General features: G+C 36.2%; 2 protein-coding genes and 2 pseudogenes across 3 annotated transcripts; 1 reads left to right on the forward strand and 3 right to left on the reverse strand.

Moving 5' to 3' along the window:
- Nucleotides 1-1,024: 1,024 nt before the first annotated feature.
- On the forward strand, nucleotides 1,025-1,963 carry LOC126596887 (uncharacterized; annotated as a pseudogene).
- On the reverse strand, nucleotides 1,935-7,165 carry LOC126596886 (beta-1,3-galactosyltransferase GALT1-like). Of its 2 annotated transcripts, XM_050263575.1 has the most exons (10): nucleotides 6,957-7,165; nucleotides 6,697-6,869; nucleotides 6,205-6,353; nucleotides 4,634-5,759; nucleotides 3,830-4,053; nucleotides 3,453-3,734; nucleotides 3,129-3,257; nucleotides 2,871-3,050; nucleotides 2,583-2,690; nucleotides 1,935-2,461 (listed from the first exon to the last, which is right to left on the reverse strand). In XM_050263575.1, exons 4-10 carry the CDS (start codon nucleotides 5,391-5,393, stop codon nucleotides 2,246-2,248), a joined length of 1,899 nt encoding a protein of 632 aa, XP_050119532.1. In that variant the 5' UTR covers nucleotides 5,394-5,759; nucleotides 6,205-6,353; nucleotides 6,697-6,869; nucleotides 6,957-7,165; the 3' UTR covers nucleotides 1,935-2,245. The 2 variants fall into 2 exon arrangements, with proteins under 2 accessions (XP_050119532.1, XP_050119531.1); XM_050263574.1 differs by lacking the exon at nucleotides 6,205-6,353.
- A 5,233-nt stretch (nucleotides 7,166-12,398) lies between these two features.
- LOC126597695 (ribonuclease 3-like) lies at nucleotides 12,399-15,530 on the reverse strand (annotated as a pseudogene).
- A 2,575-nt stretch (nucleotides 15,531-18,105) lies between these two features.
- LOC126597696 (ribonuclease 3-like) lies at nucleotides 18,106-20,587 on the reverse strand. The gene is made up of 4 exons (XM_050264504.1): nucleotides 20,366-20,587; nucleotides 19,620-19,775; nucleotides 18,746-18,944; nucleotides 18,106-18,610 (listed from the first exon to the last, which is right to left on the reverse strand). Exons 1-4 carry the CDS (start codon nucleotides 20,468-20,470, stop codon nucleotides 18,387-18,389), a joined length of 684 nt encoding a protein of 227 aa, XP_050120461.1. The 5' UTR covers nucleotides 20,471-20,587; the 3' UTR covers nucleotides 18,106-18,386.
- Nucleotides 20,588-27,678: the final 7,091 nt, after the last annotated feature.

A 27,678-nucleotide genomic window follows, 5' to 3' on the forward strand; every position in this document is an offset into this window, starting at 1 on the left:
AAAGCCTCTTCCAATTCAACACACAACTACCCTGCGCAAACTCTCTCAACAACTTTGAGATTTTTATTTTCTCTTTTCGCTGACACATCTTCTGTTGGCATCAACAGCACTGTGAAAGCAACCGGTGATATCTTCAGTTGGCATAGATAACTCTGTCGCCGTAGAATCAGCCGATCTCGCAGCATCTTCTGTTGGCATCAACAGCACTGCGGCGATGGCGGTTGGTTACCTATCCAAGTCTCGATCGAGAAGGATTTCCGAATCCTTATTGATCGAGGTCATCTTATTAGCCTTCTCGGCGATGTGAGGTGTTACAGTTTACTGAGCTCGGCGCATTGCACGCCGAGTTATTTTATGATTGGATACTCTCAAGTAGGATTTAGAGTTCAGCATTCAGACGGCCGAACCACGTTCACTATTAAGACTTATATCCGTTTTGAGTATTTGTGCTCTTACACTTTAGTGTCGATTCGGCGTGAGTTTACTCTGACGAATACCATCACTGTGATCGAATCCAACGACGACGATTCGTGAACTTCGTAAGAATAGTAGCCTTGTCTTCAGGTTCGAGAACCCAAAAGGCCGAGACGTGTTCTTTCCTTGGTCGCAATCTCAAGACGCAGAAGTCAGCCGCGCACCCAACGCAACATCAACAAATTTTACTCCTCGGCCGACGAGTTGACACACCCCGCATTCAACCGAATGACGTAATTAGCTTATAGATTACTCGGTCTGCGCGCCACGTAGGCTTGGTAGTTTTTAGGGTCAACAGTATCCTTTTGTGTTTTGGTCACATTGAAAAATCTTTCATTGTAGAGGATGAAAATTTTTTCAGTGTGACTGGAACACGAAAAGTGCATCATGTATCATTACACAAATAGTATAATGTGTATTAAAAAATTAATAACTTTAAAAATAAATATTTGACCACTTATATAAATATACATAATGTACTATTTGTATTCCAATTACAATAATTTTTTTTTAAGAAGATAGGTGGGACTACTGTCACACTACACGTGGCGTATGAACTAAAATTATGTTTTTTTTTTTTTTGTTTATTATATTTATAAAAAAATAACGATATTCACACCTTTAGTTCTTACATAATTTTAATTTTTTACCGTTAAATCGAATGATATGAATTAAGAGATAAAATCCCAATAAAATAAATAGAAAATTGACATACACCCTCGCCTAGCTAAGACGACATTGCTTTCTGGTACATTCAAGCCCGATCCGCCAAACCGGAAACTGTGCCTCTCCGCCAGAATGCACGCTACGAAACTTCCAAAATTAGTGCAATTTTAACTTTCTGAAAAGACCGCACGCAAGGTGTTTGATGAAATTCCTCAACGACCTTCTTTTGAACATAAAAGTGGTGTGGGTATGGCTCTTGCGAATGCTGCTGCTCTCAAGTTCTCGACTTCTGCGTTTTTGGATCTTCGTTCGGCAACTTCCATCTTTCAAATTCAACCCATGCAGCAGACTGGAAGAACAAGTGGATGATCCCAACTTACACTACTTGTGCTGCTGTGCATGCAACTCTGTGTTATTGGTTTACTGTTAAAGCTTGGGTTTCGTGTAGGTTTCTCGGTGAAGCCGTTCGTTATGAGAGCGAGGGGGAATGCCAGGACGGATAGTGCGAAAACACGAAACAGAAGAATGCAGAAGAAGGTAATGTCATTGTCATCTTCCCTGCATTTGATGAAATATGTGTGTATTGGTTGCTTTGGTTTCTGATCCGCCGGAATTGCTGTCTTTTTTTCGCTTCTGAATCAGTATAACGGCACGTCCAAAGACCGAGGAAGCTGCTAAACGTCTCGGTGAGGAGCTCGTCAAGGCCTGCAATGAACTTAACATACATGAAATATCATCTTATGATCGCAACGGTTTTGCTACTGGGGAAAGGATTCAGGCATTCGAGATTGCAATTTCTCAGCATGGTTTCTTGTCCAGATAGATTTGTATGCGCGTGAATTCTATACATCAACTCCACCTCTGTTATACTATATCCTATGGCCGTCGCTACATAGTATGAACTAAAATATACAGCAATCGTAGGCTCGTTACTGAAACAACTCTCTCCTCTTTTAGCTAGCGCCTTGGTAGGGTCTCGGCTTTGGTCAATCTCGGTCATCTACTCTCAGACAAAATGATCGGGCTAACCAAGATTTCTCTCTTCAACTTCGGAGGTTGATCGCGACTAAAAGGTTCCGATATGGAACGAATGATCTAACTGTGTCTACCTATCACCACCACAGCATTTAGCAACTTGCCCTTCTTGAATTTTCTGCCAGAGACACAGCATCTCCCTGGGACCTTGGTAATGTGCAACGACATACCCGTCCTTGCATCCTTCGTTGTAGACCTTCTCTTCCTTCTCATACCGTACGTTTAGACCCTCCTTTTTCATATCCGCGATCCAGATACCCATCGCCACGTCTTCCAGCTTAAACATCTGATCATAACAAAGCAGTGTTCTCTTTCAGATACAGAAACCGTTCCAAATTAAAACTTTCTTCCTTTCGATTCAGAAGCTATAGTGATAGACTGGTTGCAAAACGTAGATTGTTTCTTACCTTTAATCTGCCCTTTTTATATCGCTGGGAAACTGCCTTTGCTATGTCATTCGATACCACATAACCAGGACCGTGCGCCCAAGGTGGGTAAGTTGCTTCGGGCCATTCCTTCATTACCGCAGCAGACACAGCGAACGGGAAAAAATGTGAGAAGCAGAATACAATTTCTTTAACCTTTTACAACGATAAACTACGCATCAATTTAAGATATTGTAATTTGATTCCTAATTTGGGGAACAAACTCAGTTGTACCACGGCTTGCAAAGTTGGCAAAGTGTAGAAAATTACCTCATTGCTGATATACCACTTGCTATCTGGACTTCGATGAGGTCGAGAATCTGAGTTAATGAGGCCATAGAGCAAGCCACGATTCACTTTGATCCTGTGTAAGGAAGCTAGCACTTCATCCACACGAACAAATGCATCGTCATCCGTCTTCATAACGAACTTCGCTGAAACAACCTCCGTCTGTTGAAGCGATCAAATCAATTAGAAAAAGAAGAGATATCCCCACGCCACGCACTCAAGAAAAAGTAAGGATTTTACCCCAAAGATGCAGATGGCCAAAGTTTTCCAGGTAATGAGGCCATAGTAATCAACAAAAGGCATCAGCTGTATGTCTCCATAGGTTTGTGCCTCGTTCCAAAGCTCCTCGTTCACTATTTGGTTCTTATGCTGCATTACGTTACAAACTCGATGAATAATTTAGCAAAAGGACTCAAAGAAAACATAACAAAAATATAGAAAAGACAGCGTAAATATGGTTTGGTGAAAACAGTCATAAATTTTGCACATTGATGAGCAACATGCCCGATGATGGAGAAAAAACTGTTGTAATAACAAAGAACAAGGTTTCACATGTGAGCTCACCAAACCAACAAAAAATCGAACTGAAACTGCCCCTGATCGCACAGCTGCATACTGCATCCATGTTCTTCGAACTGCCATCCTTCGTTTAAAATTGTTTGCGGTAGAGAAAACACCAATAAAGAGATCCATTTGTTTGTGAGGAGAGAGAGGTGCAGATTTGAGTTCTTCTAAATTAATTATGTTCTCCGACTCCTCTGATGTGGGTAAACCGCTGGCTAGGACAGAAACTAATTTCAAGTCCCCAGATATCCTTACTTCATTAACAAGCCATGGCTCCAAAGTCTGAACAGAAAACCAGGAAAACAGCATATGAATTCACTGGGACTTTACGTTTTAATTCCAAAAGCAACAAGAAGAACTAAATTTGAAGAACTTACTTCGCGGAATGCAAAAGATGTTAGATGCTTCCCATCAACGGTCATTTGGATTCCTTCTGAACCAACTCTAAGTGTAGCAACAAATGGATAACCTTGCTTAAATGGAAAGTATCTTCTGGACTTTGATCCATCTTGCACAGTTGAAACCTGCCTTGAAACATTGGAACGCATCCTCTGCTCTTCAGTTTTTCCAACAATCTTGTTGCATTGGTCCAATTCATCCACTGGCAATCATTAACAATTTAAGATAAGGAAAGAGTAAAAATAAATAGGCCTTATAAACTACACAGAAACAAGTAACTGAGCATGGTTTCACATGGAAACATTACGATCAGTTGCATGCTATGACCCAAACGTAAAAAGAATTATAGACAACTATCACCAGTAACTGCACCAAATAGCTTATTGAAGACAGCCTTCTTCTGGATAAATTGAATCCTTGAGGCAAAATATGGGTTGAATATGTTTCTTAACTTATAGCAGAAATACTATGTGTCTAACGTAGGTAATGCAATTATCAACTTTCTTGGACTAACAAAGTAATAATTTTTATTTAATAGGGTCGAACATAATATGCATTACTGGTAAAGAAAAGAGTTTATCTGTTGGATGCACACCATGACGTGAAAAGGAAGAATGGGCTACAAAGCTATTGACAAACTGTTTCATGTTACTGTAACTGCAATTCTACTATTTGTCACCGGGCACAATAAGTCAATGAATTATCAACTGTAATATGTCAAACAAATCTACATACTAAATCTTTGATATAGTCGACTAATAGAAAAAGAGGCGGCAAGTTACCTTTATTATTCTTTTCAGGAGTTGGGGATGGGCAACGCTCCTCTTCACCCCAATCATGAGCAACAGTCCATGTGTTCTGGACAATTACGGGGTCCTCAGTTACCTTATCACCATTTAGCCTAACATTATAATGCAATATAATGGGTGGGTCGGGCTCCCCTGGAAGAGGCTCCCCTGTCAAGTCAATTCGAAAGTTTCCAAGAAGTCCATTCGGAATGCCGATAACTGTAATTGAAGAACCTTGAGTTAGGCCACAAGGGACCCGCAACTTAGAAACACTATTGTCGAATCCTGTCCCATTCATTTTATTAAGAAAATGAGGACATTGCTTTTCTTTTGCTTTCCCAGGTGAAATTTCATTTGTGTAACCAAGTCTTTGCTCTTCAACCGAAGCCATAAGACTATTCCATGCAACTCCAGCTTCCTTTATAGCATCCACCCCATTAGGCAAACCATGAGCTTGATTAATCAGATGTTTCAAAAGGTTCCATGTCTGCATATTTTGCCGCTCTTCATTGGATACATTCCTCTGAGCAAAGAGGCTAAAGACTATAGCCTCTCCAGAAATCACTTCAGCAGTATTCTCTGGATTCTGAACTGCAGGTGGAGTAGTATCTAACCATTCAAGAGGATTACTAATATTCGTGTAGAATGCATTGGTTAAGAAACTATCCCCAGCAGGATAGTTTATGATGCCATATCTCAAAACTAGCAGCATGAATAGACATGCAGCCACAATACCGCCATACGATTTCTTCATTCTGGTGATTAAGAAATTGCATCAACAGCTCTTAGCCCAATTTCCCAAGTTATTGATCATCATGCAGCCCAATTAACACCTTTTGAGAATTACGCGCATGAATCACTAAACGTCAATCCCTCACAGGAAAATCCAAGAGATCAGGTGCTTATAAAGAGAGAGAAGAATGATCTATGACATACAAATAGCTAAGGATCTTCGGTAAGAAATCAACAGGTCACAAGACGTATACTGGTATTCGTGGAAGGATCTCTACTTCTGTCAAGTGTCAAGTAAATGTTTCACATCTTCCTTTTCAGACTGCCATCCAAAGAGAAACCAACTATGGCTCTGGCAACAACTCTATCTTCCAGAGACACTACCACACTGAACCAAAACCCAAATTAATCAGTCTACAAGAACTTACAAAAATCAGCAACTGAAAAATCAGACGAAAATGAATAAGCAATGCTATGCACACATATAATTCTCAAGGTACCCAACTTCAATCGTTTCATTCGCATCTTATCTGGATCTAAATCCTAAATGTCCACTTTGCTTCCCCAACTATTTCCAGAAACACCAAATATGACACCGAATCTGGACTCGTCTAATTATTACATGGTCATTCATCATATTTCATTAAAAGCTTGTTCAATGTTTTCATTTAAGTTCATGATCAGTATTAAATTAAGTTTATGCACAATTTGAAGTCATAGTTCATACAATTGTTAATAAGGGTTAGCCTATTCACGGAAGGTTGTTCCATGCCCAGACTATTTAAACCCCCTCCTCATGTACGGAAAGACATTATCCAGAAATTGAGAATTACTTCTAAACTTGGTTTGGTGAAGAACGTTTTCTTCCCGTCCCTAAACTCTTATCTCTTTGTAGATTCCTTAGAGTGGCGAGTTATTTATCTTCGAGTGATCACTTGTGGTTTCTCTTTCATCAACATTATCCGGTGTGAGGAAAGTTGCTCTGAAAAAGTTGAAATTTTCCATTAAAAAGAAATAATATTTTAAGACTTTTCAACAAAATACAACCAGTAGCGGTTAATTACTTGTCAAAATTTTCCACAGACCAACTGGTCAAATCTCTACGATACTGCAATTGCTAGAAGTTCAGGGACCATACTGAAAAATTGAAATCTACAATCTCACAGCTCTTGAAGTAATAAATTCAGGCGAAATTACGGAAAATAAAGTGAATTAGATTTCTCGGTCGAATAATCAATCCAACATTTTCTTCTCTGGTTCATTTGAAGCTTAATTTCGAATTTCGAATTACGAACCATAAAGTTCTGGAGTGAGAAAATCAATACCTCCGATCGTCTTGTTACTAAAACGGCACACTATGCTGAGCTCGATTCTGATAGAATCGTCAACTTTCTCGGCAACCGAACAGTTCTCGAATCGATTGAAGCAAGAAGCAAGCGACCGGACTGGACAGATCCGAACGTGGAAGCAGCCGAAGAAGAACAACTCGGGACGCAAGCTACAGCAAAAGGATAAAATTATGAAGATGACTAACAGAGGACTTAAAATTAGCGATGTGACTAATAAGACAAAGGTTAAAAATCACCTTGTGAGGAGAAGGAGCGGAAGCGGAAACTTTCTGTTTGGGAAGAATGCCGGAAAGTGCGAGAAAATTCGCCGAGAAAATTTGAAACGGGAGAGCAAGTGCAGCGAGTGATGGATTTGAAAAACTTCCCGTCTAAGCGTTAAACGGTGGGAAACCATAAAGAAACTGTTTTGGTCTTTTGTAAAGACTTTGTTTTGGTCTTTTGCGAAGTGTTGATATCATTTTTTCTTTCGCTACTTGGTTCGACCATTTTTTACTTTAATTAGCATCACTTTATTTATTTAAAAATTATGAATCTAAACTCCGTATTGTAATTTCACACAAATTAATTTGCTTTTTTTTTTCCGGTCACTTACATGTCATTATAACATATCTTTTATTTAAAATAAAAATATAAAAATCTTCCCACTCTCTCACGGTCTCTCTCTCACCATTTCTATGCAACTTCTTTCTCCCATATATTTTCCAAGAAAAAAGCAAAAAAAAACACACACACACAAAGCGTGTGGGTTTAAGCTAGTAATCACTAAAATAACGAAAATTAGTGTATCTGTATATAAATATAGGGTGAGGCTTTCATAATCTCAAAATTACGCTTCTTTTATTAAAATTTCAAAAGAAAAAATAAATTCACATAAAAAACCATCATATAATGAGACGGTAGGTGGTTAATAAATTTAATATTTTCTAAAGTATATTTTTATAAATAAAAAAATAATAACTAAAACAAGTAAAACTTTAAAATTTAACCAAAAAAAAACCAACAAATAATATATTATCAAACGAAAATGAAATAAAATAGAAAAATCAATTTTCACACACATAATGAGAGAATGAATTATTTTCTTTTGGGGCTAAGTGATATTTATTTGGACTGCATGTATCTTTTAAGGAAATAATTGTTTATATCTTCATAATTGCCGAGCCTTTTTTTGTTAAACTGTCACATTGTTATATGTTTCATCAACCAACTCACACGTTTATCTATTAAATTTTTTTTTTTTTTGTACAAATAATAAGAAAATTTTCACTAAATTTATTAAAGCTACCTAAAAAAAAAACTTGAACTTGAAACACGGTGAATTGAAGAAAAATGCCCCTAACACTGGGACTATTCACCATTTGCAAGTTTATCTATTAATTAATAAGAAACCTTAGATCCATGACATATTAATTTTGTTTATATTATAACATCTGTGTTGATAACATTACATAACGACCACCTTAAAATTTTTCTTGAGAGAAATCTTTTTACTCATGAGTTTCTTTTTCAAGATTACTATTTACATGTGAGATAAGCACATTTTTGGTTATGTTAAAAAGTAAAATTATTTGAACAAAATAATTTAGCAACATGTTCATCCAATATGACTAATAAGATGGTATTAAATTATTAATTGAAGAAAGATGTTCACTGTAACAGAAAAATTGATAAATGTTGACCCGTTCAGCTGTTGACGAAACTTACAATTGCCTGTCCACATTTGTATTACGCGTTAAATATTGACCGGGAAAAGCTGACTGGAAAACGGTAAATGCGCGTTGGCGGTCGTTTTTATCGGAAAGATATTTTTCTTTATCTTTTTCACCGAGGCCATCAGATCAAGTGATTTGGATTTTTGGAATTTCAGCTAATTACAAAAAATTATTATAGTTTTTAAATAATCAAAACAGGTAGACCGTTGAATGAAAATTCAAAAATCTGAATGACTTAATCTGGTGATCTTGGTAAATGAGATCAGAAGAGAATCTCTTTCCGTTTTTATCCCTCTAACTATTGTACGTGTCGCCCTGTCAGTGGCGAGCCACCATGCAGTAGGAAAACTTGTCTTTTTGGTCAGAGAGGACGGAAAACTTGCCGTGGTTATGTCAAATGGGTCGATAGAAATCATGGGGAGTCCATTAAGGGTGGGATCCTCAAAGAGGGCCGCCTCATAAACATCGGAAGGCGATTTGTACGTTGCCATGTGTGTCTCCGCCATGAAATTGCAGGCGGGGCCGGCCGATTGCAAAAGGGCATGGGTAATGCTCAAAGGTGGAAGGACGGTTTTGTCCTTGGTCTAAACCCATGGTTCTGAGAATTTTCTAGTATTATTTATTCACATGTTTTTGAAAATTGCAACATGATTTATTTGTAAATTTTATATATGAATTTGATGACACATTAATCATATCATTTATATATATATATATATATATATCATTTATATATATATATATATATATATATATATATATCAACTTGTTAATTGGTACCAAAGAAAAACCTTCGATAGATCAGCTGGTTATGCCGATGTCATAAATGGTGTGTTTGTGAGTATGAGAAGTTTTATTCATATAGATTGAATGATACCTAAATATAAACGAGTCTCGTTCTTTGTAAAAATACATAACTATTTGGCTAGTCAAGATCTTGTACTTATATGAGCTCGAATAAGACCTAATATAATGGGACTCACTCATTTTTTTATGCAAATATGTAACCATTCAACTAATTATGTTGTCTTGGTCGTATTATAATTTAGCAACATTACATCATGGTATAACTGTTTGAGTAATATTTTGTGGTCCGTCGTTTGCTGGTGAAATGTGACCTTCAAGTTTGAACAAGGGGGGCCAAAGGGGTAGGCCTTAGCTAGGGACAACTCAACATGCGACTTTGCGAAAGGTAGAAGAAAGACCAAATGAAACATCAGTAAGCTTCCCTTGAATTTCTTTGTTTATGATTATTAGTTAAGGTAACATAACATCATTAAGATTTGGAGGTTGATTAATACTAAGCTTTGCACATAATATAAGAATTTGGTAGAGTGGTACCATCTATGGACCAGACAGTCGGCCAAACCTGATGAGACCTGGATTATCTGCCCTCCCCATCTCATACCCTTCATATCCTCTCCTATTTTTGTGGTCACAGTTAAGTTACGTCAATATTTTATATTAATTTTGTTTATAGAAATAATAAGACAAAAAGTAATGAGAATATAAAATATTAACGTGGCATAATCGTAACCACAGAAATAAAAGAGAATGAAAAGGGTATGAAATAGGGAAGGGCAGTCAATTTAGGTCATGAGGGCGTAGGTGAACATAAAATAATAAATAATAATAATAATAAGTAACGTTGTACAGTTGATCGCTTGCAACCTAGGACAGCGCGGCCACGTGTAGAGATGAAGAAACAGATCTCTATTGAAAAAGGTATGGATCCACTAAATAATTGTTGCGCAAATTATAAATTGCATATGGTGATTGACTGATTGTATGTCAATGCAATAATTTTCATGTTTTAATGCCGTTTGTTTTGGAACTAGACTTAGCTGCTGAAAGATGAGCAACAACTACTGATGATCACCAATTATGATTGAACACGTGTTCAAATATTTGATTTTTTAATCAAAACTTAGACATTTGTCCAAGCGTGATTGGTGACTAGCTGCTGCTGATCTTTTCAGCAGCGAAGTTCTATCCTTTGTTTTGGGATAATACTTGGTTAGTGGCTAGTACTTACACGCCTCAAATCAAATTAAACCACGTGTTAGTTATAAACCGGCAACCGAAAACTGCATCTAAAAAATGAGTATTTAAAGAGATACTGCTATTGCCACTTAATAATACGGTCTAATTGTATTCTTCTTCACTCATAAGGTTTTAGGTTCGATTCTCACCAAAGGCGAATTTAAATCATATTATTGCTAGTCTATTGTAAGGCTAAATCCATACCCTCTCCCTTAGCATAAATAATATCGTTTGTTCAAAAAAAAAAAATTTGTGCTATTCACACACTTTTTTTTTACTTCATACACACCATTGTTAAGTTTTATTCATTGATCTTCTTTAATTCATTCAATCCAACAACTGAAAATTAAGAAAGATATATAAAAAGTAAAAATGAGTATGAGAATAGCATCATCCTATTTAAAGTATCTGCATCATTCAAAAGTGGTGGGGTGGTGGTGTTAAGGACGTGAAAAGAAAACCACATAGCAATTAGAACGAAATTATTGTATTGCCCATATACGTCAGCACACTCAACACATATTTGAAAGAAGGATTTGGATCCTCGCCGGATCCCTTCCCTGGGGATCTTAAGGATCAACGCACGTGGACCGTTGATAAAAAATCATGCGGTCACAATTTGTCCTTATTTATATTTTTTACACAAAACGAGACTGTTTTACTTTTAAAAATATAAAAATCATTTAATTGGGACCGCACGATTTTTGATCAACGATCTACGTGCGTTGATTCCTAGGATCCCAAGGGGATCCGGCAAGGATCCAAATGGAATATCGTTAAAGTGGAGTAAAAGTTGAGTTTCATATTGTAAATTAACGATACTTTTGTTTCAAGGAGGAGAAGTGGGATTAAGTTTGAATTTCATGAGCAAAGCCAAAAGTAAGACTCAACATAATAATCATGCAGTGTGATTCTCCCACTCCACTAGTATATTGTCTCCATTAAAGTGGGCTTTAATGCAGGACCTGTGTCTTGTATTGTGCGTAGCCTGTTTTCTTCGGCCTTTAAATACTTTAGTTTACAACGAGGGCCCAAACACTGGCCCAAAAATGGCTTGGACAAACGGCAAACCGGCCTTACTATTAACTAAACCTGCTTTATAAACACGGCTTGATAAACACGTGTTGATAGGTTTCCAAGAGCTGACTAATTCTGTATCGAATTCACTATTTATGAGATTCGAATATAAAACGTTTCACTTGCAACTTAGTACTACGGTCTAGTGTTATTCCTCTTCAGTTGTAAGTGAGAGGTCTTAGGTTCGTCAAAGGCGAATTTGAACTATATTATTGCTAGCCCATTGTGAGACTAAACTAACCATCTCCCCTTTATAGAGAGTATAATTGATATTTATTATTTTTAATCCCACAAATTATGGGTTATATTTGAAATCTCATTATTATAAACAAATACAAATTTCAATTTTTAATTTTTAATTTAAAAAATATAGTAACTTACACTATTACATTAATGTCAGGGACTTCGATAAAAAACTAAAAACAAATAAGGTTTCAATCAAAGAATATCGATAGTTACGATAGTCTCCTTAACATTAACTAGTTTCAATCAAATAAGGTTTCAATCAAAGAACATAGTAACTTACACTATTACACTAAAATCTTTAATATAGTAACTTACACTATTACATTAATGTCAAGTTTAACTAGTTTTTGTATAAATAATATTTAAATTGATCCACTTTTAAAAGAATCTCCTTAACATTTCTCATAGTAATTAGAATAGCAAACAATTTCTGATTTAACTAGTTTTTGTATGAATAATATTTAAACTAACGACTTAGAAGAATGGACCTCTAAAATCATCAGAGACATTATTAGATAAAAACGGAACGAGAGAAATCTAAATAATAAGTAGAAAAGAGAACGCAGCCGAAGTTTGGTAAAAATTTATTAGCAACGTGAAGGTTGAATTATTCATAACTCATGACACATGAAGTGCAAGTGGCTAGCTAGTTGAAATAGAAGAAGTTGGAATCCTACATTGTGGGTGAAAAGAAATATAATGGGGTTTAAATATGATTACCTCACTTTAACTAATATCGAGACATTTTGTAATAAAATCTCATATCTGATGGATTTGGCAGGTGATAATGTTGGGGAATCCCACATCGGTGGGTGAAAAGAAAAACAATTGGGTTTAAATATGATTACCCCACTCTAACTAATATCAAGATCTTTTGTGATAAAACCCCACACTTGACGAATTGGGCAGATGATCAAGTTGGGAATAATATCGATGTTGTTAGAGTGGACCCTGCAGGCCTGCCGATCCAAAAATCCAACAGAAGATTAGTGTGAAATAATAAACTTTAGAAGCACATCCTTCCTTTGGAAGGAGAGGACACTCAATGATGTCTTGCCGGAAGTGTGGACGCACAAATAAACTTGGTAAAGTTGGCTGTTTCCGGCCGAATCGTTGTTGCACTCTATCCCTGGGGTGTACCCAGCACCTTCTTTCATAGCTTCCACTATGCTCTCTATGCTGTAAAATTCATCGTTTGGCACGATTCCTGCATTCAACAGTTACATTGTTGAATTCATTAGTTTTGAGTGATATTATATGGGATTTACTTTGGGAGCGGTCCCTGATCAGCCTAGACTGAAACTTAATTTTTTTGAAGTTAGCTAACTAATTACCAGCTTTTTTTAGGATTTGTAGAAGGTTAACTTTTTTTTGAGTTTCAGGGCTGCTTCGAAGTATTCTTTCTGATCGAGCTCGGACTCGGAGCAGGTCCCGTGCTTTTCCCATTCATGTGACCAGAACCCGTAACCGTCGTTACTTGGGCATTTTAGTGATGGCCAATTCTTATCAAGACTGCTCAAAAGCTCTGAGATCTAATTTTGTTCAAAATAAATAGTCCATAGAATAATTAGAAAAAGAAAACACTCAACACGCAGACAAGCACAAAAAATAAAAAATAAAATGGAATAGAAAAACAGTATTGCATGATCACTGTGTAATCAGAATTTGTATTCGAAGCTCCCTATATGCATACATATTCATACAACTATATGAAAATCTTTTTTGCGATACTGTCTGCTTACATTGTTAGATTATATACACAGACCAGTGATTAGGTTGCTTAATTATTATGTACCTCAGATTTGTCGAAGACACTGTCGGGATCACAGTTAGAGACTTAGAGGGGTAGCCACCATCCTTGTAATTAGGCCATGGACCATGAATGCCAAAATCTGCTGTAGGCTTTCCTGACTTGGGATAGCAACAAGTAAAGTTTGTGGCGTCACAGTATGCTCCTGGCCACTGCATGATATATATAAAACATCATGAGGATTATATACAGTACTAATGTCATATAGAAAAATAAGATCGAAAAGAAGAAAAATATAATGTTCAGCTAGGTTTAGAAACTAAAGAACAGTTGCGTAAAATTTCCACTAGGGTTGAGAAACCGAAATACCGTTGGGTTTTGAGACCGAAGAAAAAGTAAGCTGAAGCTCATTGATAAAATTTTTACCACCTGTGCAAAATGGTTAAAAACACGAAAAATTAAGCTGAAGGTCATTGATAGAATTTTTACCACTTGTCCAAAAGGGTTAAAAACACCTAAAATACTTGCAAGAGAAACAAGGTTATTGTAGTATAATTGGCTCAAGTAAGGTCGTTCTCCATAGAGATTAATTTAAAAAGACTAAAGCAAAATCAATTCTCAATTAATTATTTAAAACAAAGTCTTTGAAAAAGGTGATTTAATGACCTAAATTAAGAAAAACGAATTTAATTAAAAATATTACTTAAACATTGCAACTTTAAAAAAAGAGAAAGAGAATTCAAAGTGAGAAAGTAATATGGTTCCGCCATCCTCTTAACAATCATATGTAGTTTTATCAATTACTTATGAATTACACATGCAACTTTGAATGTTAGGTTTTCCTGATGCATATTCTACTCGTGGTATTCAAGCTAGAACGTATATCAAACATGCAATCCGTATGTGGTATTCAGATCAAATTGCATCCGATTCTTATCTAAACATCCTAATGGTCGCGAATCATTAAGACACAAAGACAGTTTAAGCACAGTGATTAATAATTCAAAGTATACATGCATAATATCATAAGCAATTAAATAAAAACTACATATTTATGCTAAGGCTCAAGGCATCACCCTAGCAATATTCATAATTAAAATCAACATAATTGTATTAAACTAGAAAAAGTATGGAAACACCTTGTAGAATAAAGTCTGAAAATCTCTAAACTTTGCCCAAAATCTTCTCTTCAAAAATTGCAAGCGTTCTACTCCCCAAAACCCTAGGTCTGCCAAAAGGCTTATTTATACTACTCTAAATAAAATCTTCCTAATAATAGGTCTTAGAATAAGACTAGGAAACTAAATAAATTAAAATAAAATAGGAAATATAATCCTAAATTGACTTAGTAAATTCGCCTAGAAATATGCACATGCACGTTTTGGACCCAAATCAGCTCCGAAACTGACCCAAAATAGCTGGATTTAAAGCCTGGACTATTTTGAACACTTCCCCAGAAAGCCACGAACCTATCTGAGGTCAACTTGGGCTCCAAAAACGCAATTTAAACCCAAAAATGTCACTTTCCAGCAACGCACACTGCTCCTTCATTTGATCGCCAGAAAATAACCGTTTGGTAGAAAAATCCCAAATTTTGATACAAACAAGCCAAGAGACATACGAACGTCGTCCAATTTGAATCACTCCAAAATTCGTCCGTTTGGTTATGTTTTTCTCAAGAGGAAGTTGAATGTCCTATATTGAGAAAATAAAGCAAAGTATCAAAATTCTATCAAAATAATTACCAAATTATACTAAGAATAGAGTAAAATATATAATATAATATTGACTCATCAATATGTTGATGTACATTCACTAAAATTAGGAAATTTTGGGATGGGCGTTACAGCTAGGAGCTAGCTGTAGCAAAAACACACCTGTTGAACAAAGTAGAAGAAATCGAAGTCCGGGGAAACACAAGGAACCGAGAGGTAATGAGTGATCAAACGCTTGATCAAGATCAAAGTACTGCTGTATCACATTGTTTCTTTTCTTTTTTCTGCAGAAGTAGGTTTTTTTTCTTTTCTTTTTTTGGGGGGTGGGGAGCTATATTACAATGACAATATGCCTAGCTGAGATGTCTGTATAAATAAGGAAAAAGACAGGGTAAATGGAATATCTCCTGAAAAGCGTATGCGGATGACATCATAGCTTATGAAAACCTGTAATCCATCATTTTCGTGTTTAATGTGATCGCACACAACTTTTTTTTCTTTGCTCCTTCGTTCTTTCCAACTACTTATTTACCTTGAAATAATTTAATCCGTTTACTTAACCATTAGTTACATTAAATCTAACCTTACTTTGTCTTTTAATTAGCTTAAGATCCCATCTCCATGAACTGTTAACCAATATAAACCAGAACGAAGATATCCCGTAGAAGAGTGTAGAAGAAGACAGAGAGAGAAAGAGAAGGCTATAGAGGAAAATTAATGAGTTGAAGTACATATATTTTCTTGATAGAAAGATACAACAATGATTAACCTTTATAAAGGTAATTTGTACAGCTAATCTCTATAATCTTATCACTTAGCAGATTCTAACAATCCTAACTAACTCTTTTGCTTATCAAGGGACAAGTTTATCAATCCACACCATCCATACACTCTATTCCCTAACATGAACAAGTAGAGGATATATATCCATTAACTCGTTGATTGAGTGACTAATTAAGTTAATCTAACTAATGATTTTCCACATTTCATATTTCATATAAATTAAGAAATGCAAGTCTGGAAGCAACGTTGGATAGATGTATGTCATGGGAAGGAAGTGGCCGGTGGATTAGTTTTTAAGTAATTAATTAATAAGATGGAGCGCTAGGTCAGATAGCTAGCTTTTCCAGGCCAATCTTAAATGAAGTTAGCTGGTTTATACTTGCTAGATCAGGCTTATTGGTGTTGCTTGCAAGTCATTTTTGCTTACGGATGCGACTCAATCTCATGGGGAGCAAAAATATGGGTTTGTATTATACCTACCAGCTGAATTACACATTTTCAAATTAAATTCATTTTAGCGTCAAGCCACACTAGATCAGATGGTGTCAAGGCTTTCCAATGGAGATGACCCTTAATTTTTGGTTGGATTTCTTTGAGTTAAAAGTAAGCACTGCACGATACACACGTGTTTGGTAGGGCTTTCAATAGAAATGGTGCTTCATTATTAACTATACATGCATGTCAAGCACTCATGATCCTTCTATTTATTTGATAATAGTTAGAATATTAATCAATTTTTGATTTAATTAGCTTCTGTATGATAATCTATAAACTGGCCACTTAGGATAATAGACAGCTAAAATCATCAAGGGCATTACTGGATGAAAACGGAACAAGACAAAGTTAAATATAAAGAAAAAAAGAGAACGTAGCCAAAAGTGTGGTTAAAATTTATTAGCAATCTGAAAGTGTTAGGATGCCACATGGCATCATCTGTGATTGACAAGTGTACGGTGGATATTAATTAGTTAGAGCTTGTTAGAGGGAGAAGTCGGTTAGAAGTGAAAAGGTTAGTACTAATAGAGGCTTGTAAAGGAAGATAAGTGTGAATGAAATTGTATTGTTGTTGGTCTCTGTGTATAATCGTAGAAGACGTAGGGTAGGTTCTAACAGAAAGTTCATCAATTAGTCATGACCATGGTCTCAAATGCCGATATTATTGGCGATATTTTGTCGATAATATCGGTTTTTCGGGTTAACGATATTTTAATGCTTATCCAATGAGATTTCGTCAAAATATCAATAATATCGCTATATTTCCGAAATTATCGCAATATCTTGGATCTGTGCCAATCGGAGAAGAACGCCGGAGATGGATCTGTGCAAACCCGAGCCGATTTCGTCCCAAAAACCTTGCAAAAACACAATTTTGAACTTAAATTTCACATAGAAGCTTCAATGTGGAACAGAAAGAGGTAAACTGAAGCTTACCTAACTGGGTAAATTTAAGAAACTCGCTGGAGTTCCTGCGTTCGCCGAGTTGCAGAGACGAGAAGGAGAGGGAGAAAGACGAGGTTGCTGATGACGATGGGTGTCTTCCTGAAGCAAGTGCGATGGTGTGCGTGTGTGTATGTGGGTCTCGGACTCGGTGCAGAGAGAAAGGAGAGTTTCGAGAGACGACGCCGACGCCGACGAGGCTAAGGGAGAAGAGAGATCGACAGATCTCTGTGCGTGTGTGTGGGAGAGAAGGGAGAGAAGAGAGAAGAAGGATCGAGAGAGAGAGACTGAGGAGTCTCTGTCTGCGTGCGTGTGTTGTGTGTAATCTAGGGAGAAGGGAGAGAAGATAGAAGAAGGATCGAGAGAGAGAGAGACTGAGGAGTCTCTGTCTGCGTGCGTGTGTTGTGTGCGTGTGTAATCTAATCAGAACATGTGTGCATGTGTGGTGGCATGTCTCTGTGTGTGTGGTTGGGTCACCTCAAATCAGTTAAGTAAACATCCTTTAAATCCATCATGTTTGCTAGCTCACTATATAATCAACTTAAATCAGTTAAATCCATCATGCAATGCATTTCCTTCCAATTTTTTGTGATAAACTAATAGATAATTGACTAAATAAACATCCTGCAAAGTTTCAATAAAAATTTCCAAGTTTTTCTTACAATTTTCGTGGTTTCCATATTATTTTTATCGATATCGATAATATCCCAATATTTCCATCAATATTTCCGTGTTTTTGGACTACCGATATTTCCGATATCATCGATATTTAATACCTTGGTCATGACTCATGACACATGAAGTGGCTAGCTAGTTGAAAGCAACATCGGTAGCCAAAGATACATACAAGTAACAAGTTACAAAGTAAAAGGTTATTGTGAAAGAATTACAACAATGAGTTAATTAAAATTTAGGGAACTGAACTTTGGAAGCACATCGTCCCTTTGGAAGGAGAGGACACGCGATGATGTCTTGGCCGGAAGTGTCGACGCACAAATAAACTTGGTAAAGTTGGCTGTTTCCGGCCGAATCCTTGTTGCACTCTATCCCTGGGGTGTGCCCAACACCTTCTTTTATAGCTTCCACTATGCTCTCTAGGTTGTAAAGTTCATCATTTGGCACGATTCCTGCATTCAACAGTTACATTTAAATGTTGATTCATTAGTTTTAAGTGCTATTATGGGATTTACTTTGGGAGCGGCCCCTGGCCAGCTCAAACTTTAGACAGAAACTTAATTTTTTGGAATTTGCTAATGAATTACCAGCATTTTTTAGGATTTGTAGAAGGTTAACTTTTTCTCTGAGTTTGAGGGCTGCTTCGAAGTACTCTTTCTGATCGAGCTCGGACTCGGAGCAAGTCCCGTGCTTTTCCCATTCATGTGACCAGAACCTGTAACCGTTGCTACTTGGGCAGCTCAGTGATGGCCAGTTCTTATTAAGACTGGTCATCAGCTCTGAGATCTAATTTTGTACAAAATAAATAGTCCATGAAAATGGAATAATTAGTTAAAGAAGACACTCAAAACACACACAAATAAAAATATTTTTTTTAATTCAAAATGGTTTTTAAGATTGACATGACTTCTCATGTTTTGGTCACTGAGATTAGCATAACTCTTCATTTTTTGGTTCATTGAGATTTAAAATCGATAGAAGTGATCATTAAGTTTGTTCACCATCAATCATTTTGTTATTGCGTAAAAATCTCCGTAAAATAGGAAAATTGACAAAGATACCCTCATTTTTATAAATTATTTGGCCCATAGTTTATTAAATTGAGAGTATTTTTATCATTTTGGTCCTTATTTAAGGAGATCTTTCACAAAAGAACCATAATGATTGACGTGGACCAAATCAGAGACCACTTTTATCAATTTCAAATCTCATAAACCAAAGTAAAGAGTTATGGCAATCTCAATGACCATTTTAGCTAAAAAGCCAAAGAAAAAAAATAGAGTATGAAAACATTATGATCATTGCGTAGTCTCAGTTTGCATTTGAAGCTCCCTATATGCATACATATTCATATCTATATAGGTGTATGTATATTTTAAAACTATGAAAATCTTATTTGCGATACTGTTTGCTTACATTATTGGATACACAGACCATTGATTAGGTTGCTTAAAAATATACCTGAGATTTGTCGAAGACGCTGTCGGGATCACACTTAGAGGGGTAGCCACCATCCTTATAATTAGGCCATAGGCCATGAATGCCAAAATCTGCTGTAGGCTTTCCTGACTTGGGATAGCAACAAGTATGCTTTGTGTCACAGTATGCTCCTGGCCACTGCATGATATAAAACATCATGAGGATTATAGTACTAGCTATAATGTGATATAGAAAAAAGAGATTTGAAAAGCTGATAGTGTTAGTGGTTAGATGTTAGATGTTACATTAGGAAACAAACATGGTTCAAACCACAATAAAATGTGAGGGCACAACTCATTTCCATTACTGTGGTAAAAGACCACTTGCTTATGCAAAAATAAGATCGAAGAGAGAAGAAAAATAAAATGTTTAGATAGGTTTAGAAACTAAAGAACAGTTGCGTAAAATTTCCACTAGGGTTTAGAAACTAAAAAACCGTTTGGTTTGTAGTTATTGGGTGGGCTAAATAAAATAGATACTAAAAAAATAAATTAAAGGATTCATTGAGATTCTCAAATTTTGAAGATACTTTTTTGAATGAGCCGAGCCACTAGGATGAAACTAAAAGAGTTTCGCATTATGAACTTTATACCGTGCACATCACTTAGATGGGCTATAGAAAGTAACATAAGAGGAAATAAAGTATGAAAAAAAATATAGAAGAAAATGAAAGAGGATCATATTCTATTTGGGGCGGGTCATCACAGCAAGCTGAAGCAAAAACACACCTGCTGAACAAAGTAGAAGAAATCGAAGTCCTGAGAAACACAAAGAACCGAGAGGTACTGAATGATCAAAAGCTTGATCAAGATCAAAGTATTGCTGTATCTCATTGTCTCTTTTTTTGTTTTTTTTCTGATGAAATAGGTTTCTTTTTTTTTAGGAATGACAATATGGCTAGCTGAAAGGTCTGTATTTAATAGGGAAGGAGAGAGGGAATATGGAGTATCCCGGAAAGCATATGCTGATCACCAATAGCTTATAAATCTGTGCAATCCATCATTTGCTTATCTCCTTCTTTCTTTCCACCCTCAATTTATTTATTTTGTAATAATTTAATCCAGTTAATTTCTCATTAGATACATTAAATCTTAAGTCTAATTTTAATTTGTCTTTTAATTAGCTTAAGATTCCACGTCTCCATGGACAAGTACAGGATATGTATATCCATTAACTCGTTGATAGAGTAACTAATTAATTTAATCTAACTAGTTATTTTCCACATTTCATTTCATATTTCATATAAATTATAAGAATTGCAAATCTGGAAGCAACTGTGGATCGATGTATGTCTTGGAAGGAAGTGGCCGGTGGATTAGTCTTTAAGTAATTAACTAATAAGATGGAGCGCAAAGTCGGATAGGTAGCTTTTCCAGGCCAATCTGAAAAGAAGTTAGCTCGTTTATGCTTGCTAGATCAGGCTTATTTGTGTCGCGTGCAAGTCATTTAATCTGCTTACAGACACGACTCATGGGGAGCAAAAATATGGGTTTGTATTATATACCTACCTGTGTTACACATTTTCAAATGAAATTCATTTTAGCATCAAGCTATACTGGATCTGATACCCCTCCCATCCCCTCCCGTCCCCTATTTTCTCAATATCTCCTTTATCTTTTTCTCTATAAAGAAAGTCACACAAGAAGTTGACGTGGCTTAATTGTGACCATTCAAATAGGAGGGAATGTGAGGAGCAAATCTGAAGGGGAGAAAATCCTACTCCCTAGATCAGATGGTGTCAAGTGTTCTTTTTTATACTCCTTGTGGAAAAAATGGTATCCAACCAACCGATCATGTGTCTGTGAGACACCACACACAAAATCAACATTTCGTGTATATATATATATTTTGTGTTATTCAAACGCGCTATGCTCACATCATGTTGGATGCGGTAGGCCGTACACAAGAATTTCTCCTATTATAATCACGTTTATCGACTAAGATATGGCTCATGCATGTCATGTCGCGTTGGATAACATCCCATCATGTACACTTGCTACCACCAAACGAAGTAACGAATATATGGACTTGGCCATATCATGAAGACCTTTTATCTAAAACCTTCCATTGTAAAAGGAACTTGCATTAGTGCCACGAATACGTACGAAAACCATAAGATAATTTCATAAACGTGGTTGATGGACCCCTCGATCAGCAATATATGGTGGTTGAATCCTTAAACTCAATATGATTTGGAAACTTGCTACAAAATTATATCAACGTATACAAAAGTGACGTGTAACTGGAAAGTGTTTATATCTCAGATAACGATGTGATCTACTCCTCAGATAATAACATATACTTCTTCTAATTAAGTATCCCTAAACTTCTATTAAGTAGTTAGCCGGTGAGCAGCTTCCATGACAAACACATTTCACCAGTTTTCTAGTACACGATTTGGCTTAAGATAGATCTCTTCTTCTGTATGGGTTCTTTTTTAAAGTTGTATAAATAAGCCATTCAATTTGATCTCTGCAACGCAGACGGTACTCCAAACGAAATCGAAATCTTACAACAAATATTGTTCAATTTTCAATTAAATAGATTATTAATACGAACTTGCTGGTGTTGAAATTTAAAAGCATGCCATGTGCACTAGTTTTATACATGACCCAATAACTCACCAAAACACTCTAACCCAAAATCAATCGATCTTGGCCGGTGAAAAATCGAAGGACAATTTTCAACAAGGCTCTCCTCATCAATGAAATCTAATGACTGTTGAGCTTTTATTTAGGATTGTTTATTAATATATACTCCACAATTTGTTGAAACAATCAAAATAGAAATTCTTTAAGGGTAATGCTAAGGAGGCTAAATTTGTAAACAAAATTTACAAACTAAAAAATGTGTTACCAATATTTTCAGATTCTCAAAACCACCGACTCCATCACTACACGGTGGCCGATGGCTGATTGTTGAGATCCTTTGCTTTATTTTAGACTTCTCGCACTTTTTTGACATCAAAATATTCATCGTTTTACTTTTGTTCTTTTCTTTTGTATTATGTTCAAATCCGCTTGGGAATTCTGGATTGGCCTCGGCATACTTCTCATATCGAGAATTGGACTCAGACAATATAAGAACAAAACCCTAATACAATTTGGAGAAACTTAGAGGTTCCGCAACCAGTGGAATAAGCCTTGATAACCCTGTAGTTCAATTTTATGGTTATGGATAATAAACTTCTAATACAGTTTCGAAATCATTATTAACAAACAATTAGGAATACTAATACATTTCAAGAAACCTTGAGAATAAGGCTTATTGAAAAACAATGTCGAGGCAAACACTCTCGCCTCTCCAAGGGCTCGGATAATCCGAAGAACACAATGGAGTCACAGGCGACGGTGTGGGGGGTATTGTGGGTGGTTGTGGAATTTATTGTTTTGGAAGGTGGGATGGATTTAACAAACGGAAGGGCAAAGATGAAATTGTTGAGAGACATTTTAGTTCTAGGGTGTATTCAACAAATTAACAGTGGTAATAAAACAACCCTTTATTTATTAAAATAAAGGTGTAAAAAATCTAGAAGGATGTAATATTATCAATCCATGTTGGTGAGTAATTTTTTTTTTGGCTTAATTAAAAGTCTTATGATGATAGGGTCTGGAGAGGCTATGGGGAATTTCATCCTACCTGTGGCCATACTCAATAAATGGAGTGAACCCAGTTGCATCTTTCACTGCCCCCTTGATGTTCTGTAGGGTGTATGAGTCCCCATTTTGCTGTATACCTGTAACATATAACATTATATATGTTTAATAAATTTGGATCGACGAACACAGCAAGGAATTAACATCAATAGTTACTGAAATCAGTGGGCTCAATATAAGGTGACTGGTGATTACAACATCTACCAACTAATAATCGTGTTTAATAACTGTTACGCATTGATAATTTGATGAGATTAGTTTCTTAATTTATTTATTAATTACCTGCACTTTCGAGGGCTTGGAGGAGGTTTATTTTCTTTTTGAGGTTAAGAGCAGCTGCAAAGTAAATGACAGACTCTGAGCAGGTGCCATGTTTCTCCCATTCATGTGTCCAGAACGCTATGCCATTGCCGCTTGGGCAAGCTAATGTTGGCCATTCTTTTTGCATGCTGCTTCTTAGATCTGAAACCTGTGACATCATTTTCCATGATAGGATTTAGTGGCATCTAAAGGTTGATAACATTCGTTAATATTATGAGCTATATATATATATATATTATAATCATAAATTCTTAATTTGTCAACAACAGAATATTAAAGTAGCATGAAAAAAACAGAATAAAGTATAAAAAGGCCGAAGGGGCCATTGCCTGCACGCAGGGGGTGTGAGATGTGACACCAAGCGTCCCGCCACAAAACCAAGCTTACACGAGATCACCAGGAGTCATTCGTTACATACAATTATGTTTTTATGTTTCTCATACATCACTAGTTACATGATGGGAGAGAAATACATGATTATACACAACTATTGAGAATACAGGTTTTCTCCATGCTTGCTTGTGGAGGACTTAGTTCTTAACACCAATGAGGCGTGTGACCATTTTGTTACAATTTTGTCCAAGTTCATTACTGTAAAACTCATTTTTAACAGATTTTGTAACTGGAAAGTGTTTATATCTCAGATAACGATGTGATCTACCTAGACCTCAAGATAATAACATATACTTCTTCTAATTAAGTATCCCTAAACTTCTTCTACGTAGTTAGCCGGTGCGCAGCTTCCATGACAAACACATTTCACCAGTTTTCTAGTACAAGATTTGGCTTAAGATAGATCTCTTCTTCTGTATGGGTTTTTTTTAAAGTTGTATAAATAAGCCATTCAATTTGATCTCTGCAACGCAGACGGTACTCCAAACGAAATCGAAATCTTACAACAAATATTGTTCTTTTTTCAATAAATAAATAAATAGATTATTAATGCGAACTGCTGGTGTTGAAATTTAAAACCATGCCATGTGCACTAGTTTTATACATGGCCCAATAACTCACCAAAACACTCTAACCCAAAATCAATCGATCTTGGCCGGTGAAAATTCGAAGGACAATTTCAACAAGACTCTCCTCATCAATGACATCTAATGACTGTTGAGCTTTTATTTAGGATTGTTTATTAATATATACTCCACAATTTGTTGAAACAATCAAAATAGAAATTCTTTAAGGGTAATGCTAAGGAGGCTAAATTTGTAAACAAAATTTGCAAACCAAATAATACGTCACCAATATTTTCAGATTCTCAAAACCACCAACTCCTTCACCTGGCCGATGGCTGATTGTTGAGACTTGAGATCCTTTGCTTTATTTTAGACTGCTCGCATTTTTTCAACATCAAAATATTCATCGTTGTACTTTTGTTTTGTTTTTTTTTTTTTTTTTGGTATTATATTCATATCCGCTTGGGAATTCTGGATTGGCCTCGGCATAGTTCTCATATCGAGAATTGGACTCGGACAATATAAGAACAAAACCCTAATACAATTTGGAGAAACTTAGAGGTTATGCAACCTGTGGAATAAGCCTTGATAACCCTGTTATTCAACTTATAGTTATGGATAATAAACTTCTAATACAGTTTCGAAATCATTATGAAGAAAACAATTAGGAATACTAATACAGTTTCAAGAAAGGCCTATTTAAAAACAAAGCCGAGGCAAACACTCTCGCCTCTCCAAGGGTCCGGATAATACGAAGAACACAATGGAGTCACAGGCGACGGTGACACAATGGAGTCACAGGCGACGGTGCGGGGGTATTGTGGGATTTATTGTTTTGTAAGGTGGGGTGGCTTTAACAAACGGAAGGGCAAAGATGAAATTGTTGAGAGACATTTTAGTTGTAGGTGTATTCAACAAATTAACAGTGGTAATAAAACAACCCTTTATTTATTAAAAAATGTAAAAAATCTAAAGGGATGTAATATTATCAATCCATGTTGGTGAGTAATTTTTTTTTTTTTTTTGGGCTTAATTAAAAGTCCGATGGTGATAGGAAAGATAGCTCCTAGGGTTTAAAATATAAAAAATAAAAAAATAAACCTAGTATTTAAGTCCATGTGGTAAAGTCGGTTAGGATTTATGTCCAAAATTGAAAATTCCGTCAACTATTTTGTTAATTATTGGTACATGAGTTAGCTAACAATTAACGTAGAGTTCCGTTTTAGCCTAATATATGTGGCTCATATGCTAATAATTAACAGAAAAGTTAATGGAATTTTCAATTTTGGGCATAAGTCCTAATAGATTTTATGATAAACCTGATCCCGATATCCTCCAAACACTAGGGTAGGCACGTGCTGGCCGACACCCGAAGGTGATGAAGCCATGCTAACATGCATGAGAACTATGAAGAAAGAACGAACATAAATAAAACTCGAAAATTTAACTATAATGAATATGCAATTGTGGAACGTGTTCAGAGCATACAACTAAACTAGAACATTGAAGAAAGAATAATATACAAATGTACGAACAAAAGAATGGGTCCTACACCGAGATGACTTGAAGCTACCGATGCGGGAGTGCCTTGACATCGAGATTGTACGCCCCAATTCTAAGTCTGAAGGGGACGCAAAACAAAACATGAGTGGACCAAGTTTATATATATGTAATACTAAAACAGTTATTCTTCAACATACTAACCCCTAGTTTAGAAAACTCATATAGCATAAGTAGTAATAGGTTTTCCGAAAACCCTAGCATGCCATAAAACCTTTCATAAAACATATATCATATATAGTGTGCTTAATAGTGGTATCAAAATCGCTTGAAGACCCTACATCACCCAACCAAAGCCATATATAAATATTTCTGGCCAAAGCCATCTATTAACACTTGGCTGAAGCCATATATAAGTATCTTCCGGCCGAAGCCATCTACAAACGCCCGGCCGAAGCCATATATAAGTATCTTAAGACCAAAGCCATATATAAGTATCTTTCGCCTGTAGGCACATAGTATGAGTAACCACTGAATACGCACATAAAATCATGAACATAATCTTTCCCAAATGTATCTCATCGGAGCTCAATAGCTCAAACATTATATCATAAATCATGTTCATAAGTATATAATCATAAATATATTTCAAAGAACGTAAATCTGATAAAGCATAAATCCAATTTACTCATAAATGTTTCATAAAACGTAGTCATAAAATCATGCTTTCATGTATGCATTTCTAATAATAAATTCATGCATTTTGGAAGGGGTCCACTCATCTTACTCTGTTGTCGAAAAGCTGTGCAAACAAGAGAGGACGGGAACGTCACTAACAAACGCACCTAAGCACATAAAATGACCAATTAATAAAACTTTACTAAAACGATTGAATTTGGGAAAACAGAGCGCGGATTTGGAATCAGGATGTCGAAATTAGTTTAGGAGGGGTCCAAGCATATTTTGTAAAAGTCAACACAAAATATTCTAGGAATCCAGGAATATTCCTTGACATAATATTCCCTAACAGAATATTAGCTCCATTTCACAACAATCACAAGCATGCCATATATGGATTTGAAGCTACGGAGGAGAGGAAGAGAAATATACCAATGTTTGGTCCAGCCGTGGTCGGAAAATGGCCTGGAAGTCACGGCATTCCTCGTCGGAATCTGGGAAAGTCTCCCAGAGGTGTTTTCAAGCCAAACCTTCACTAAAAACGAGTATATAACTTAGAAATCGAAGGAACAACCATTTGAGACAGAGAAGGTGACTCTGAGGCTCTCCTAATGTGAAAAAGGTGGAACTCGCCAGTTTTGTCGACCTACGGTGGTGGTGATAGAGGTCTCGGTGTCTGCACTTGCAGAGGAGGAAAAGGGACGAGAGAGGTGAAGACGTCCAAAATAGGCGAGGGAGATCAGAAAGAGAGAGAGAGAGAGAGAGAGAGAGAGAGAGAGAGAGAGAGAGAGAGAGGGTTGGTGCATGTGGGTGTGCTGCTTGGGGAAATAAAAGGTACAGAGAGAGAGTATGTGAGGGGGAGAGATGAGAGAGAGAGGTCCGAGAGTTATACACGGGAAAGAGAAGGGAGAGAAGAAGGGAGAGAGG

The sequence above is a fragment of the Malus sylvestris genome, chromosome 13 (genome assembly GCF_916048215.2).
Source record: "Malus sylvestris chromosome 13, drMalSylv7.2, whole genome shotgun sequence".
Lineage (NCBI taxonomy): Eukaryota > Viridiplantae > Streptophyta > Magnoliopsida > Rosales > Rosaceae > Malus > Malus sylvestris.